Genomic DNA, 17252 nt, shown 5'->3' with positions numbered 1-17252 from the left:
CAGGTGGGAAGTAAAGAATGGCACTACAGGTGGTCCTCTGATATCACGTGTGTGCCATAGCATGTTCATGCCTGCACTCACATGGAGGAATACATACATGCGCATGTGCACTCTCATTCACACTCGCATGCATCCCATACAAATGGCACAAACGCACGCATATGAGACAGAGAGGCACAGGACAGAACTAAGCATAGCTACACTGAAAGAACAGGCTAAAATATTCCACAATATTTGTAATAATCAGAATTTTCCTGATATTCAACAGAGACAACAAGCAAACATGTAAGTAGAAAAATTTCTTGGTTTTCATAGTACAGACATACAGATTTTTAAAAAGATGGTTTTGTTTATTGAATAGCTTCCACAAACAGATACAGATAATTAACCCTAGGAAATATTCCACTAGTCAGAAACTAATTAATTCTGACTACTTGACTTTGTTTATATAGTGTATTTACTGTTTTGTCTTAATTTCTAATTCTCTGATATGGGAGAATGGAAAGAAAGCAGATGTGGCTGTGAAAATAAACCACATGTGCGGGCAGGAACCAGTCAGTCTTTCTGGGGGAAGGAGGACAAAGGGGACAAAAAGAATGTGTATAGTACAAGTCATTCAAAAATAGAAATGAGGGCATCTTCAAAATGTATATCCTTGTGCCCAGACTTTTTTGGTCCTCTTGCTTTCCTTGTGGAGCTCCTGTCCTCTCCCCGTCTTACTATCTCCCCCCTCCTTTCGTAAGATTCCCTGCACAAAAGTTTGGCTATAAGTCTCAGCATCTCCCTCAATACCTTGAAGGGTAGAGCCTTTAAGATGCCCTCTGTGGTAGGCTCCTGACCTGTTCCCTGTTTTCTCCCTCATCTGATGTCCATTCTCTTTGCTTTTCTGAATGGGGATTGAGCATTTTAGCCAGAGTCCTCCTTCTTGATTAGTTTCTTTAGGTGTACAGATTTTAGTATGTTTATCCTATATTATATATCTAATATCCACTTATGAGTGAGTATATACCATGTGTGTCTTTCTGCTTCTCAGATACCTCACTCAGGATGATATTTTCCAGTTCCCACCATTTGCCTGTAAATTTCATGATTTCCTTGTTTTTAATTGCTGTGTAATATTCCATTGTGTAGATATACCACAATTTCTGCATCCATTCCTCAACTGACAGTCATCTCTGTTGTTTCCAGCTTCTGACTATTACAAATAAAGCTACTACAAACATGGTTGAGTAAATGTCCTTGTTGTATACTTGAGCATCTTTTGGATATATGACTATGAGTAGTACAGCTGGATCTTGAGGAAGTGCTGTCCTAATTGTCTGAGAAAGCACCAGATTGATTTCCAAAGTGGTTGTACAAGTTTACATTCCCACCAGCAGTGGAGTTGTTCCCACCAACATCCTCTTAGCATGTGCTGTCACTTGAGTTTGGTCTTTTCTGAGACTGATACTCCAACCAAGGACCACTCATAGAGATAATCTAGAACTCCTGCACAGATGTAGCCCATGGCAGTTCAGTGTCCATGTGGGTTCCATAGTAAAGGAAACAGGGACTGTCTCTGATATGAACTGCTTGGCCTGCTCTTTGATCACTTCCCCCTGAAGGGAAAGCAGCTTCACCAGCCACAGAGGAAGACAATGCAGACACTCCTCATGAGACCTGATAGACTAGGATCAGAAGGAAGGAGAGGAGGACCTCCCCTATCGGTGGACTTGCATGGACTTGCAGTGGAGGGGCATGGGTGGAGAAAGGGGAGGGAGAGTGGGTTGGGACAGAAGGAGCGAGGGAGCTACAGGGGGATACAAAGTGAATAAACCGTAATTTATAAAAATTAAAAAAATAAATAAATTATTAAAAATGTATAGCCACACACACAAAAAAAAAATACCATGCTTCTTCTTTGTGCTTTATAGCTTGTTTGTTCAAGCACTGATATAATCTGAAATATCACTGTGCAGGAAACTGTTGAAACACCCAGGTCAATCTTTCCTGCTTCTCTTCAGCATTCATGTACAGAACTTGCAGATAATGCAGAAGTGATCCTCTTCTACTATAGCAGTACCTTGGAGCCTACCAGAGTAGAATCTGAGTGATGGAGGAACCTCCAGACTTGGACAGCTCTACAGTCGGAAACAAAGACAGATAAAGTGGCCCATGGTCTTAGATGATTCATGATTATCCACTCTGTTCAAGGAAATCATGAAATATGGAGGCAAATGTTGGAAAATGGAAAAGATCATCCTGAGTGAGCTACCCCAGAAGCAGAAAGACAGACATGGTATTTACTCACTTATAATTGGATATTAGACATATAAAGAGGATAATCATACTAAAATCTGCACACCTTAAGAAGCTAAGCAAGAAGGAGTATCCTGGGTAAGATGCTCAATCCTCATTTAGAAAAGCAAGTGAGATGGACATCAGAAGAGGGAGAAAACAGGGCACAAGACAGGAGCCTACTATAGAGGACCTCTGAAAAACTCTACCCAGCAGTGTATCAAAGCAGACGCTGAGACTCATAGCCAAACTCTGGGCAGAGTGCAGGGAATTTTATGAAATATGGGGGGGGGGGATAGAAAGACCTGGAGGTCCACAAGACAGGAACTTCACAAGGAGAGCAACAGAACCAAAAATTCTTGGCACAGGGGTCTTTTCTGAGACTGATTCTCCAACAAAGGACCATGCATGGAGATAACCTAGAACCCCTGAACAGAAGTAGCCCATGGCACTTCAGTCTCCAAGTGGGTGTCCTAGTAAGGGGAACAGGGGCTGTCTCTGACATAAACTCACTGGCTGCCTCTTTGATCACCTCCCCCTGAGCAGGAGGAGGGCAGTGAGCTGTACCAGGCCACAGAGGAAGTCACTGCAGACAATCCTGATGAGAGCTGATAGACTAGGTTCAGATGGAAGGGGAGGAGGACCTCCCCTGTCAGTGGACTTGGGAAGGGGTAAGGGAGGAGAAGAGGAAGGGATGGATTAGAAGGGGATGAGTGAGGAGGCTACAGCTGGAATGCAAAGTGAATAAATAGTAATAAATAAAAAAATTAAAACAATAAAATGGAGAGATTCTCAGAATGAACATGGAAAGCAGATATGGATATGTTTCTTTAAGTTAGTTTAACTGCAGGCAGGGCAGACAGGTGTCTGGAGAAGGAATGTGTTTTTTCAGAGTTCAGGAACATTAAAACTCAAAAGTTTTTTCAGACATATCTATTTCCAAAAGATTATTTTCTCTAACACAGATTTTATATTAAAGTTATGTTTATCTAATTATTTGTATATCTAAATCAACTTCTCTGCATTATTACTATGATTCATTTCTTTTTTATTAATTAATATGCTTATTCAATTTACATCTCGGTTGTAGGCCCCTATTCTTCTCCTCCCAGTCCCACCCTCTCTCCCACATCCCCCTCCCCTATTCCTCAGATAGGGGAATCCCCCTCTCCAGACATCACACCTCATCTATTCTTATGGGGACTGAGTGCATCTTCTTCCCCTGTGGCCTTGTAGAGAAGTTGCATCAGGGGAATACGTTCTAATTATATTGATGACACTTCAGGCACTACTATACAAGTAAAACACGAAGCCGCATTATTGTAAGTTTGTAATTACATTTTATTTACTTAGTCATTTGTTAATTCTTTGACTAATTTATTTATTTTGGAAACAGAGTCTCACAGGCTGTCCTGTAAGTTTTGATATTACTGCCAGTAATTCCCGACTGCTAGGATTACAGGCGTGTTCCATCAGGCTGAACCTCAAATTACTTCTTAACCTTTTAACTGGTCTTTATTTTTTGTTTGTTTTAAGTTCGAATGTTTTTTTGTTTGTTTGCTTGCTTGCTTGTTTATGGCTGGTTTTAGCCTAGTGTGACCAGAAAACCGAAGTTTGACCTTTATTCTTGTCCTTGTTCCCTACTGCTGGGGACTGTTCTTTAATGAAACATTGAAAGCCACTTATAATACATTTCAAAAGTAGAAGGCTTTATTTTAAAAATCATATTCCTAATTTAAAGAAGTGCTATAATTACTTTATCAACAAGTATTTTTTGAAACGGTATAAGGCACTAGAAAGTTGTATTAATTATATCTAATAAATTTATATCTAAGGCCACAGATGCACTTAATTAGATAAATATATGTTTTGTATGTTAGCAGTTACATTCATAGTATGTGCAAATTTTAATTTGTACTTTGCATGTAAATATCGTTATGTAATTTATGTAAATATATAATAGATGTAAATACATTGTAAGTGAATCAGTGACAGTCTATGATCATCTTAGATGAAAATTTACTCTGTAAGGCTTAGGAAAATTATTCTTTATGCTAACTTCTCTCACAAGATGCATATGCAAACCAATCTTCCAAACAAGAAAACATTTCTCAAAGTGCTTGAAATTATACAATTCATCAGTATTTTAAGTATTTAAAAATACTTGAATCTAAAAAACAAAGAAACATGCAAACATACAAACAAAAACTGTTGAAATAAAGAAGCAAAGGACCAGTGGAACTGTAGAGAAAGCCATGCAGAGTAGAGAGAGGGGAACGAAAAATTGGGGCCTACTCACCCTCATCTACATTTTATCATGTTAATCTTTTTTTTTTTTTTTTTTTTTTTTTTTTTTTTTTTTTTTGTAGAGCTCATTTTAAAATTATGTATCTGTCCATGGTTTGTTTGTGAGGATTATGTACCAAGACATGAATGTGGAGGTCAGAGGACAGTTTGTTGAACTGGTTGTCTCCTTACACCATGGAATAAACTCCAGGTGATCAGAAGCACCTCAAGCCACTGGACCTCCTCACCATGGCTTACACAGTTTGTTTGTTTATTTATTTTTAATTCAACCTTCTTTTTCTTCATCTGCCAATATGTTTTCCAGAAGCCGTATTGCAATTTTGGCACAATTAAAGTAGAACTTTTGACACCTAAGCTTGATGATCCTGGTTGATGTCCCTTTGAATAGTCAAAGAGAAAAAAAGAAAACATAGGATTAAAACACCTATAGATGAAGTCATTGCAGTAATTAAGCCAAATTACATAAATCAGATAAAATAGAATGTTTATGGTAAAAGGTCCAATTGTAGAAAGAATTTTTATCTTTGATGTTCTTCTCCCATAAGGAGAATACACAGCTTCATTTATGGTGTCCCCAGATAGAAATGTTATTTCTGAAATTCAGGAACGGTTTGGGGAAAGCACGAAGACCTACGGTAACCTTCAGCCACTAGATGGCGCCCAGGCATCTATGGCAAACTCACCGTATGTCCATAGACTGTTCGATCACTGGAGGCAACCTGTGAGAGCAGTAGAAACTGAAAGAGAGGGTGTATAGATATCTGCTGGACTGACATATCTTAACAGATTGTAAATTACCTAAAACTACGCATAAATCGTTCTCACGAAGGTCCTCTTTCATGAGCACACATTTTCCTTCGAAAAAAAGCCATAGACATCTTTGTTTTTATTCTGTCTCTACATCCTGCTTCCTCTAGAAGCCATCTCTACCACGTTAAGTAATTTTTTAAAGTCATTACAGACTCATTGATCTTATTATTTAGTGAACTCATTTACTATATGAAACATTCCTCTTGGTCATGGCAACATGTAGCAATTACACGTGGGTATGGCGATTTCACTAGAAGGTGTGAACTTGTTTACTATGACCAAACCCTCTGCTCACCATGAAGAATGCATATGCCTTCTAATATGCAAAAGGCTGACCTTAAAAAAAATACCCGTTCATTTGTTGTCCATTTAGACTTCTGCAAGTAAAGCAGTCATGGCAGGAGTTTTCCCACACACAAAACAAACATAGTAAGGGCTAAGAAGACTGGGATTTCCTGCCCTCTGCCATCAGTAATTGAACTGTTCACAACTTTGGAATTATCTTGGAAATGATTAAAAACTAGAGACTAGATCAAAATAAGAAATCTTTCATAAGCTGAAGGAGAGTTTGCAATTCCACAAATAAAAGAATTTTGGCAATGTAGTCTCAGTAAAAATGTTTCACTTCTTGTTGATCAGTGCTGAAAGTTTACAACAGGCAGCAGCTATAATTTTGTAGACACACGGGGAGAATGTGCACTACTCCCTGAAAACTTGGGCCACGCTCTGAATTTTAGAATATGGACAATTTTTTCCTAAGATATGCATCAGAACTCTGTTCTGTGCTTTCATCTTGCTATCTGTGAAGGAAAATTTAGGTATGCCTTTTTAATTTTTTTTTGTTCTCTCTTCCCTATTTAGTGTAAGAATATATATATTAAGGTTCAAGACAAAATGGAGAATTTTGAAATAGGGGAAACACATCTGCCACCAGGGGTGCTGCAATATTAGTATAAAGAGAGACAGACAGACAGACACAGACAGACAGAGAATATGAATGGCTCGGCTTGTCCTGGGGTGCAAAATCATTTGTGGAGCACCTACCATGTATCAAGAAGTAATTGACTATACATGTAAATTATAAACAATAGGCTGGAGTGTAATGGGAAAGAGACTAGAGAAAGGACTGCTATATTTAACCGTCGTGATACAGGAAACATAAAAAGCAAAGGAAGACGGGGAGACTTTACACAAGATTTCCACAAGACAAGACGGAACTGATTGTTTTGTACTGAAGTCCTAGGAAAAGCTGTAATTTTTGATAGTACAGATTATATTACAAGGTGTTATGGAATTACTTTATTCGTTTTTGAGCCTGCTGATTTCTTTTTGGACACATTGGAGTCAGCAATGAAGGCAGAATTATCTCAAATTAATTTAGCGGTCACCAACGCCAACCTATTTTAATACTATGAAAATAGAATCTTGAACATATGATGAACTGCGTACCACTCACATGGAGAAACTGTAAATATTAGATAACTTTATCTTGTGGGATGAGGAAAAGCTCGGACAATTTTTCCGTTTTCACAACTAAGCGTTATATAAGCTACTTTCCAACCCTATTTTATTAATTATTTTATTATAAAACAGAGCTGGTGACTTGTAATTCAACATAGGTGAACAGAAAACAATATTCCACAAACCAAGTATGCTGTCATTTATAGATTTGAGTTAGTATAAAGTTTTGAGTATTTTATATTATTTTTTTCAAATTCGAACATTTGAAACATTTGGATATCTATAGAAGACGTCTATACTGTCTATACTGTTTGCTTATAAGCTGTACAGTATTTTCCCTGAGAAAACTTGTGTTTTCACCATTCAATATTGTCAAATATAATTGATACAGAATGATACTAATTTTACTGGCTAATATAATAATTAATATGGAAAGAGTAAGCAAGCAAGGGGTCCTTCCATGTGGTTGTGTCTAGGTCCTTAAATAATACATATTCTTGCTCAAAATTAAAATTATGTGGCAAGGTTTGCCAGAATGTACTGTCAAATACATTCAACTTTATGTTAACACATAAAGATATTTAAACCTTACATTTCCAGATTCCCATTTTCTAGCAGGTATTACAAAGAAAACATCAATGTCTTATATCCTGATGCTTGTCAGACATGAAAGTTTTGTGGAAGTGTTTTTTGTGTGTGTTTTTAAATTTTTCCTTCTTAACTTGAGCTCTCTCTGACAATGTAAACTCTACATGAACGCTGATTTGAAGAGATTATAGTCCAAACATATAACCAGAAAATTGAACTCGAACCTACTTTACACTAATATCCTGAACTAATGTGATGATCCAGCTGACAAAACTTAACAAGCTTGGAGATATTTATTTCAGAGCACCGCTTTGTGGCCTGCAACTGATACTCACTCCAGCAGGTGTCAACTCAACAACAATCTACTTTCAAAGTTGAATGAGAATTACACACTGGAATTCTACCAAGGAAACAGCTCCACTTCTTCCACAAAAGGGCTTCTTGTTCACTGATCACTAATGAAAGCACACTTGACTGATGTGCTAAATAAGTTAAGAAAATTCCTTTCTGACCTAAGAACTGTCACAGTCCACTTCCTAAGTGAGACATAATAAAATAGGCCATCCTGCGATCAAAACAAACATCTCATGATGACTCTTTATCATGTTATCAAGGGATTTGGGGTCTTCATGGCCCCTTTGAACTTGGTGGTAAGTTTCAGTGTGTTTGGCCTGTTGCTGTTAAATAGAGCCCTGACAAGCACTAATGTATATTCTCTGGATTACCTGATACTCTGCTCAGAGATGAACTACTGAAGCAAATATATAAAAGACAATTCTGTTACGGTTTCAGACAAAACAAAAAAAGATAAAAGAACATCATCAATATATAATATGCTTGGTAAAGTATGAATTATATATTGTTAAAATAACCAACATTATTTTATAACAACTTAGATGTTTTATAACAACTTAGCTAAAGTTGTGGTTCACAACTTTAATGCAAAAATATCTGAAGAAAGATTAAAACAATGTGTCATGGTCATTCACTGTGCAGAATTTTCAAATTCCTCTTGTATTTATTACTAAAATATTTTTTCAATAATATTAATATTGAGATTGGGCTTATGTTTTATTTTTCCAATAATAGATTTTTACTGAATACAAGTAAGCAAAATACACATGCTGGAAACAAATTACCAGGAAAAGAAGGAAAGTTCCTATAAACCAAAGGAATTTCAATAAGCATTCTCTCCTCAAATGATACAAAAGCAAGGGCCATGAACATGTATGCTTTCCTATTATTTTTCATATGTAAAGAATTAATCAGCAAATGACATTTTAAACAACAAAGCTAAGTAGGTAAAGGCATTAAGGAAGGATGAGCACAGAAAATTTAAAACTGCCAACATTGTTTGAAAATGACACTGAAATCAACTTTAAATCATTCTAAAGTCATTAACAATTACAGAAAATGGCCAAAACCATTTACATACTTTCTGAGTCATTTTAAAGAAATATTCACGTTATCTTATTTATTTATAATCACCATGAAGTGTTTTCAAATAGCCATATCTTTGTGGTGTTAAAAAAAAATCACTTCATTCTATTCTTTTATGATTATCGAAGTGATTGAACCATGGGTCATTAGAAACTTAACAATCTGTTGCAACTTCAATGTCTTACTTTCCCCCAGGGCAAAGGATTATTCCTCCATCATAATATGTTAGCTAATACCAAAGGCTTTGCCCGACTTCAAAGCAGAGATATTAAAGGCTCACTTTTCACCACAAGGCAGGTGTATTTTTATTAGCTTTCTCTTTCAAAATTGCTATGACTTCACTAGCAGATATCTCGCCAACAACCATTATTGAAAGCCAAAATATAATTGCTAAGTTACGTGCAAAGTCTGAAGCTAAAATACAATGTCACTCGCAGCCCTCCATGATTGACTGAAACCAAGTGTTCCATCATTAAAGTGGAATTACAGCACACAATGCTGTGTTTTCCACGTTCTCCATTTGAGGCAAGAGGAGTGTAAAACCTGCCTATAAATTCAGATTCTTCTATTTATTCAAGTTTGGGAACAGTAAGAAATGTCACGAGCCAGAATTAAATGTCTGTTTAGATTTAAATGGAGGAAGACATGCTGTTTTCTGCTGTAATTTTGAGCAGCCAGCCACAAAGGGAAACTCATCTCCCTGTCACTTTGTAAGGCATTTCCTTCTCTAATTGCTCAGACCAGCAGAAATCAACAAACACAGAGTGTCTCATTTTAAAACTGGTTTTGTGTTGAAGAAATGACCCAGAATTTTAGTGGGTTCAGATTGGATTTCTTGTCCTTGATAGAGTTGTGTGTGGAATTCATGAACTCTGCTATTGCTCAAGTGTAGGAAGATTGTTTTGGAAATTCATGAAAATACAATAAGGTAAAAAAAAAAAAAAAGAAACAAAGAAAATACAATAAGGTATCCATTCATGCTGATCAAAGGACATATTAGCTGCACATTCATTCTACTCCCTGGCTCTAATTAGGTTCTACTCACTTTGGTGATCTAAGTGGAAAGATTCCTTCTGTCATAATGGTATGCAAAGCTATTATAATTACTTTTTTTAGAAAGGTCGACAACTTTTTTATTTGGCTTCAGTGATTTTATGGTGCCTAGATTCCACCGGAAAATATTTAGTCACTCACTTACTTGGACAGAACTCCATCACCTGGAATAGAAATCACAGCAAGTATGCCAGCATCTTTGTACAGACAGCCCTGAAAATATATACTAGGAAAAGCCCTTGCCAAATGACTTGTGTCTGGCCAGCACTACCTTTGAAATATTCTCTGCATACCAGTTAATGTTAAGATTTATTATAGCATGTGTAAATATATTTTTTGCAAGTGTATCTAGAATTTAGATAATATAGTAGCAATACATATTGGATGGATTACCAGACTTCATTTGTGGTTCAACTAGACAGTGGTAATATGATTTCTTACCAAAATCTAATAGTCATCTTTAGGTTATTTTAAGCAGATTGCATTTTTTAAAAAAATGTAAATTAATTGAAAAAATTTTACAAATCGTTAGAGAAATCAATGTGATGTTTAAATATGTACCCATATGAGAAAATGCATAACAATAAATGTAATGAATGGGAGACTAGGAACCTTTTAAAAATAGACAATCTCAAATGTTGTCCACGTCAGCAAGCTAAGTCCATTACTATTCTTTCCACTTATTTTAAATGTTCCTTCCATTCATGCAGAAAGTAGTGAATTAACAAATATAAAATAGGCCAGAGACCATTCTTGGAGAGATTCACACTTCCAATTCCATGGCACAAATTATGACAGCAAAAGGAATTTATCATACTCACTCGGGCCTGGTGTGCTATGCTCTCACCACAGATATATGTCCACCCGGGTCTTTCCTCTATTTAGAAATTCTCCGTGCCAACCAAATCAAGACAGCCATGCTATTTTAAGGTTTATTTGTTTTCTTTAAATTTGGCGGACACTGTTCTTTCCTATAAAATCGGTTGACTCAATACAGGAAAAAAGAAAAAAGAAAAGAAAAAAACCCATACACCATTAACTTTCAACAACCCCCATGTGTTATTCCATAACTTGGATTCCTCACACCAGTCCTAATGATTCATGTAGAAAGATGGAGGGTAAATAAATATATTCATGAAATCATACCCCAATCTAGTTACTTGGGAATAATTCAGTGTTCATTTAAACACTTGACTTGAGTAGATCTATGAAATTCTTTGATAACAGGATATGGACTGTTATGCATATCAAGCATTTGTATTTTTCATTCTTTGTGTGCTTTGGTACATACATTAAGTTATAGAGTAAACTGTGTTCTTTTCAATTTATGCATCACTTCTAAGTATTAGATTGTAACACTTGATATGACTTAAAAACAATGCAATAAATAATTGTCTATTGGACCCTACACATATTTTAACAAATTAAGATGAGCTAGATTTTATCTACATCTTAGACTATAGAGTTAAGTTTTCCAAACCATATAAACAAAACCATTTGACACCTGGCTCTTCACAGTTCATGAACTTCAACATCTCAAAACACGTGTGGGATTGTCAAACATTCCAGTTCCGTCCCTAGGGGCCCAAACATATGCATCTGTGTATATCATTGTGTCACATGCCAACAAGTTTCCTTGAAAGAAAATTACTGTGTTCCTTTATTGGGGCAGCAAAAGATCACATCCCTGAATCTGTGAGATATGGAAGTAGGGCTTCTCAAGGAAGAAGTTCAAGCCATGGACTTTCTCAAGCTTGCGTCAAGCATGTTCACTCTTTCCAAATCCTATCCTTTCAGAACAACATGGAGCCAAATAATAATGCTGCAAGTATGCAAGAGAGGAGACCTCAAGCCAAAAGTTGTATTTCAGTAGAGCAAACTTCATAAATTATATAATTTATAATCTCAATCAGGTGAGGCAGGGAAGCAGACGTCAGGGAGTGGGGCAGGTTTTAAGAGGCGACTTCTTGTGGAACAGGGCTGTGTCTGGTGGGCTAGAACAGCTCACTAAGATACTCCATGAAATCCACTTACTCGGCTGCTCTTCTCAGCCTCAGGCAGGATCTTCCCAGACGAGCCGGAGGTTTTGGAGGGGGAAAAAATGAGAGGTGGAAAGACTGATTCAAGCCACTCCTACCTGCAACCCATGTGCTGCGTTTCCCCAGAGAAGAGCTTTTATGCTTTTGGGAGGGGGATGGGAGAGGCAATTACAACCTGCCTGCTCGGGGGCTTAGTGTTTGATAGGGCCTAAGTTTGCAAAAAGCCACCAGCTGTAGTAGCAGTTGCTGCAGCAGCAGCCCTGAAGGGGCGAAATCTCTTTAACAGTCTTCCCCACCTGTCTTTGAGCTCAGCGAGTCAGAGACAGCAGAGTCATGCCAGCTGTTTCTCACATCTACCAGATCGGTAGGTAACCCCTTTGACCATGGGCAGATAAATCAAGACACCTGGGCAACACCTTCCCAACTTTGAATTGCAAGAGGAAGCTTCTCTCTAGTGGATTCTCAGTCCTGGCCATTAACCAGAGGATGCAATTCAAGACTCTAAGGCAGACATGACAGAGGATCTGGGCTTATAATCTGGTTTGGTTGAGGGACTATGCTTTAAATTAAACTTTAAATTAAAAATAAATAAATAAATAAATATAGTTTTCTGAAGTGTCTTAGAAACACTTTCATGTATATAGAGGAAAGTTTATTTTATTTACCAAATTGTAGGCAGTTTATGCCAGCAAGTGCATATTTCCATACTGATCTTTATTACTGAGGTAAAACACATATGTAGTCAAATTAATAATTTTTAACATAAAACTCAATGTGAATTTTTTAAACATGTACAATGTTTTGTGAGTACCATGCTCTCCCGCATTTTTAAATAAGAAGGTAACTTTCTCCAGGTTCACATAATTGACAAACATTGAGGTTATGAGAGATGGTGTGAGCTATGGACAAGCATTGACCTCTTCAGCTTCCGTCTTCCATAGAGCTTCAGCTCGGGAGCTGTGAGACTTTATGTTTAAAGTAAGAGTTTAAAATAAGGTCATAAAATATGGATACAATTCCTAAAGATGTGTCTGAGGGAAGTGGGATGGGGTGAGAGGTAGGGGAGGGTTGGCACGTGAGGTGGGGGTCTATAAAATTACTGGTATTCGCTTCCAGATCCGGCCTTCAAATTCTCTGGCTCTTCTGAACTCCTGCACCTCCCAGCCTGCTTTGCGCTCTGGGAAAGGAAGCTAACCACTTGCCCTTCACTTCGTATGCCCCTCTCATCTGAATGTAAGGTACATAGCACCTCTTCTACATTCATCCAACTTCAAACTTCTGCCTCCAAGAATCTGGAGTTGCAGAGGGCTTAGCGGTGGTTGATGTGTGGTTTCAGATGTGCAGAACTTTTCTCAGGTGCCTAAATGCTACAATCGCCTGGATTGTAGGCCCCTCGTGCGGGAATAATCACATCATGACTTGTGTTGGTTTGCTTTCTCTGTGTGTGGCAAAACAGCACTATTAATCACCTTGAAGGCAGAAAGGGCTGATTGGTTCTGGCCTGTGTTTGTAACATTCTCTGACTCTATTTGGTAGGTTTTGTTGCTTTCCAGTGTATGGCGGAAGTAGAGTGCACAGCTGGGGAATCTCACAGAGAATCGAAGATGCTGACTATATTGAAGACAGTAATCAAAAGAGAGGAGGAGACAGGGGCCCAACACGCCCTTCAAGTGCATGTCCCCTAGATGGGTTTCCTTCTATTACACCCCACCCCTAAATAGGATACCATCTCCCAACTGCATCACAACTTATGGAACAAACCTTTAACACATGAACCATTGACAGATTTCAAATTCGAATCAATGCAACCATAGTGAGAGCTCTGAAAAGCTGCAGAAAGCTTCCCCTCCAACAAATTACTTTATAGTAATGGGAGATGTTGCCTGGATTGTTGAATGTCTGAAGAGGGCCGGCTACCCATGAAGAAATGAATGGCGGTAAAAATAAATGAACTGGAATGTATTAATTTTCATTCTTAATATGGTAATTCTTTTAAGATTCCAATAAAGCCTACTACCCTTTATTTTTAAAAAAAAATTCTTAGGCAAAATTTTGTCAGAAATGCTTTAACTTCAATAACCATCAACTCCAATGAGTGATTTAACAAGAATGTAGACTTTTTTAAAAAGCAACTTTCATATAACATTATCAATGAAAATGCCACAACAGCATAGCAGTTGCCACAAACAAAAATCATGTATACTTGGCTATTGGTGAATATATAAACTGATATCCTTTAAATTACAGGATGGCAGAAAGAGGCTGTGTCCAATATGCACATGAGTGGGCACAAATTTGATGAAAGCCCAATAGTTGTTAGGACCTCGGGTGTCTTCTTTACATGTATTAAAGATTTTAGATACATCAACCCTGCCATTCCACAGATTGGACATAAGGAGAGCCTCAGGCAGATGAACTATATATAAAGCATTTACAGTATTACTTATAATTACTATTCCTTGTGTATTATATCGCCAATGCCTGCCAGTACTTGTGTAACATCTTAATTGATTATTAGTCATTTACTTATTTACCATTGTGTCCCTCTAAATGTGACCTAGACTTCAATATACACTCTTACATTTAAAATAAAATGACACATGGCCATATTCTTGTCTATCACTAAGGTCTGTTTTTGTAGCAAGTTGACTTATGACGGATTAACCCTAACCATGGACCACCCTTCCTTCACATGTTAGCAGTAAAGCAAAGGGTTTTTTTATTACATAATTATTAAATGTTATAAATAGGCTAATAAATGTACTTTAAAATAGTATGGGTTAGTTCTGGAATTATTGTATATTTACATACTTGTAGTTAGGGCAGACCAAACACCCTGAAGTATATCCTTTTTTTTGCATGGATGTCTCACAAATGTGTATCTCCAATTACATTCCTATCATTTCCAGACCTACATGCCATATTCAGTAAAAAAGCAAGTGGGTGCATGTGTCTGGATTTCAATGGAGATAACAGAACAAGGTTTATAAAACTTGCTGTCAACAGCATATAGAAGGCATTTAAATTCATGGGGCTTAAAATTTGTTTCTAATGAGCTAAGAGAGGAGACCATGGGACTGAAACCAAGCCATGAGGCACAATGAGGTTGAAGGTTAGTAAGTGAAGTGGACCCAGTGGCTGAGAAAGAATGGAAAATAATAGAGCCCACTAGAGCTCATTGCCTTGGAGAAAAACCAGAAGACAAAGGAGAGAAAGAGCAAAGTTGTTACTCCCTGATGCCTCCCAAAGCCTATCTGCCTGCAAGGTCCTTATTCATCTCCAGCTAGGTGCTGATGGCTTCCTGGTAATGTTCCCAGCCCCTCTAACATTCCTCTTCCCTTCCATCAAGCAGACATGGATATTACAGAGCAGGCAGCTTTGTTGTATTAGTTATTCGAGTGTTAATTTATGTACCTCAAGGAAATTGCTTAGAAGTTTGTTTTATGAACAAGAGATTGAGTTTGATGTCCTGATTACATGTTTTATAAAACGTTGTCTTATTTTTTCAATATTTAGAAAAGAAATTGTTATTTAAAAAAATCTATTGATCAATATAGTCATGATCTTTATAGGCAGCATAGTTGCAAAAACACAGACAGAAAATAGACCTCCATAACTATCAGAACTTGGGTGAGATAATTGCCTCTCAGGGCCTCAGTTTCCTCCTTTCAGAAGTGTGGTGAATGACACACACGAGCCTCTGTGACTCTGTGGAAGCAGAATGCAGTAAATTCTGGGTCCTCTTCTTTTACAAAGGGTTTGATTACTATATCTCATGGTCTCCATGTCACACTTTAGAAAAAAAATTGTATTTTCATATTTGCATTTATCCTAATTGGAACCCAAACTAAAATGCTATCAAGTTAGCCTCGGAAGACACCACATCCAACTTTGTGTCAATGTGCAACTCATTCTTGAATATAATAAATTCAATTTCTTAATACCACACAGCAACGTATGATTGAATTATTTACCCATATCTCTTCTGTGGTCAATGATAAAATCAAAAAGGAAAGAAGGATTAATTTTAGCTTATGATTTCAGAGGTCTCCACTCATCAAAGGAAGAGGAGGTAAGCAAGACAGAACAGTTCTCATTAAGCCAGGAAAGAAGCAGAGAGTGCAGAAGTCCAGCACTGGGCTGACTTTATCCTTTTGGTTGTCGGATTATGAAAGGTGTGAAGCACATTCAGAGAACATCTTCTTCTTTATTCCATTAACCCTGCAACCACCTCATAGACATACAAGAGGTATGTGTTGAAAGGAATTTTTACATGTTTTTCACTTCAGGCAAGAAGACAATTAGAATGAATAATTGCAACCTTTAATGACAAATGCATGGATGCCTTTCCCTTAACATTTTTCAGAAAATTGTCTTAGTTTTAGACAGACTTGGCTTTTAAAATCACTTTTATATTAATTTTCAATATCTCATTGTAATAATTATGATCTGCATCAATTCTCATCAGTACTGGCTGCATCCTCTTCCTCTGTGGCCTGGCAAGGCTGCCCTACCAGGAAGAAGTGATGAAAGAGCAGGTAATAGAGTCAATGTCAGAGACAGCCCCTGATCCCCTTGCTAGGAACCCACATGGAGGGAATGCACATGGAGACCTTGCTGACTATGGGCTACACATGAGCAGGGGTTTAGGTCCTCTCCATTCATGGTCCTGTGGATTCATCAGTCTTTGCAAGCACCCCTGGGCCCAGATTTTTTGGCTTTGTTGGTCTTTTTGTGAGGCTCCTGTTCCATCTGGGTCCTTCTATTCCACCACTCTTCCCTAAAACTCTGCACTCTGTCCAAAGTTTGGCTGTGAATTTCAGTAACTGTTTGATGCCTTGCTGGGTAGTCTTTCAGAGACCATCTGTGGTAGGCTCTCATTCTAGTACTTCTCTTCCACCACTTCCAGTTTTTATTTGCCCTTCTGATGAGAATTAATTGTCCTCCCTAGGGTCCTCATTGTTATTTAGCTTTTAGTGGAGTTTAGTATGGTTATCCTGAATTACACGGCTAATAACCACTTATAAGTAAGTATAAACCATATGTCTTTCTGGTACTGGGTTAGCTCACTCAGGATGATCTTTTCTAGTTATATCTATTAGTTTGCAAATTTCATTAATTCCTTGTTTTTAACAGTTGAGCAGTATTCCATTGTGTAAATTTTCAACAGTTTCCTTATTCATTTCTTCAGTTGAGAGACATCTAGGTTGTTTTCAGATTCTAGCTATTGTGAATAAAGCTGCTACGAACATAGTCGAGCAAATATCCTTGTTGTAT

General features: G+C 37.5%; 1 protein-coding gene across 5 annotated transcripts in view; it reads right to left on the bottom strand.

The window, feature by feature from the left end:
• Positions 1–17252, bottom strand: part of Agmo (alkylglycerol monooxygenase) — a 313051-nt gene that overhangs the window by 100226 nt on the left and 195573 nt on the right. Inside the window, exon 13 of one of the 5 annotated variants that reach the window (XM_060367241.1) lies at positions 15619–15683. The exons of the other annotated variants lie outside the window; for them this stretch is intronic. Coding sequence (XP_060223224.1) covers positions 15630–15683 — 54 coding nt within the window. The 3' untranslated portion in view covers positions 15619–15629. Of the gene's footprint in view, positions 1–15618; positions 15684–17252 lie in introns of those variants that run through there. 5 annotated transcript variants of the gene reach the window in all.

This window comes from Meriones unguiculatus, chromosome 1, assembly GCF_030254825.1.
Source record: "Meriones unguiculatus strain TT.TT164.6M chromosome 1, Bangor_MerUng_6.1, whole genome shotgun sequence".
Lineage (NCBI taxonomy): Eukaryota > Metazoa > Chordata > Mammalia > Rodentia > Muridae > Meriones > Meriones unguiculatus.
The sequence above is the reverse complement of the archived record's forward strand: the minus strand, read 5'-3'. Positions and strand labels throughout refer to the sequence as shown.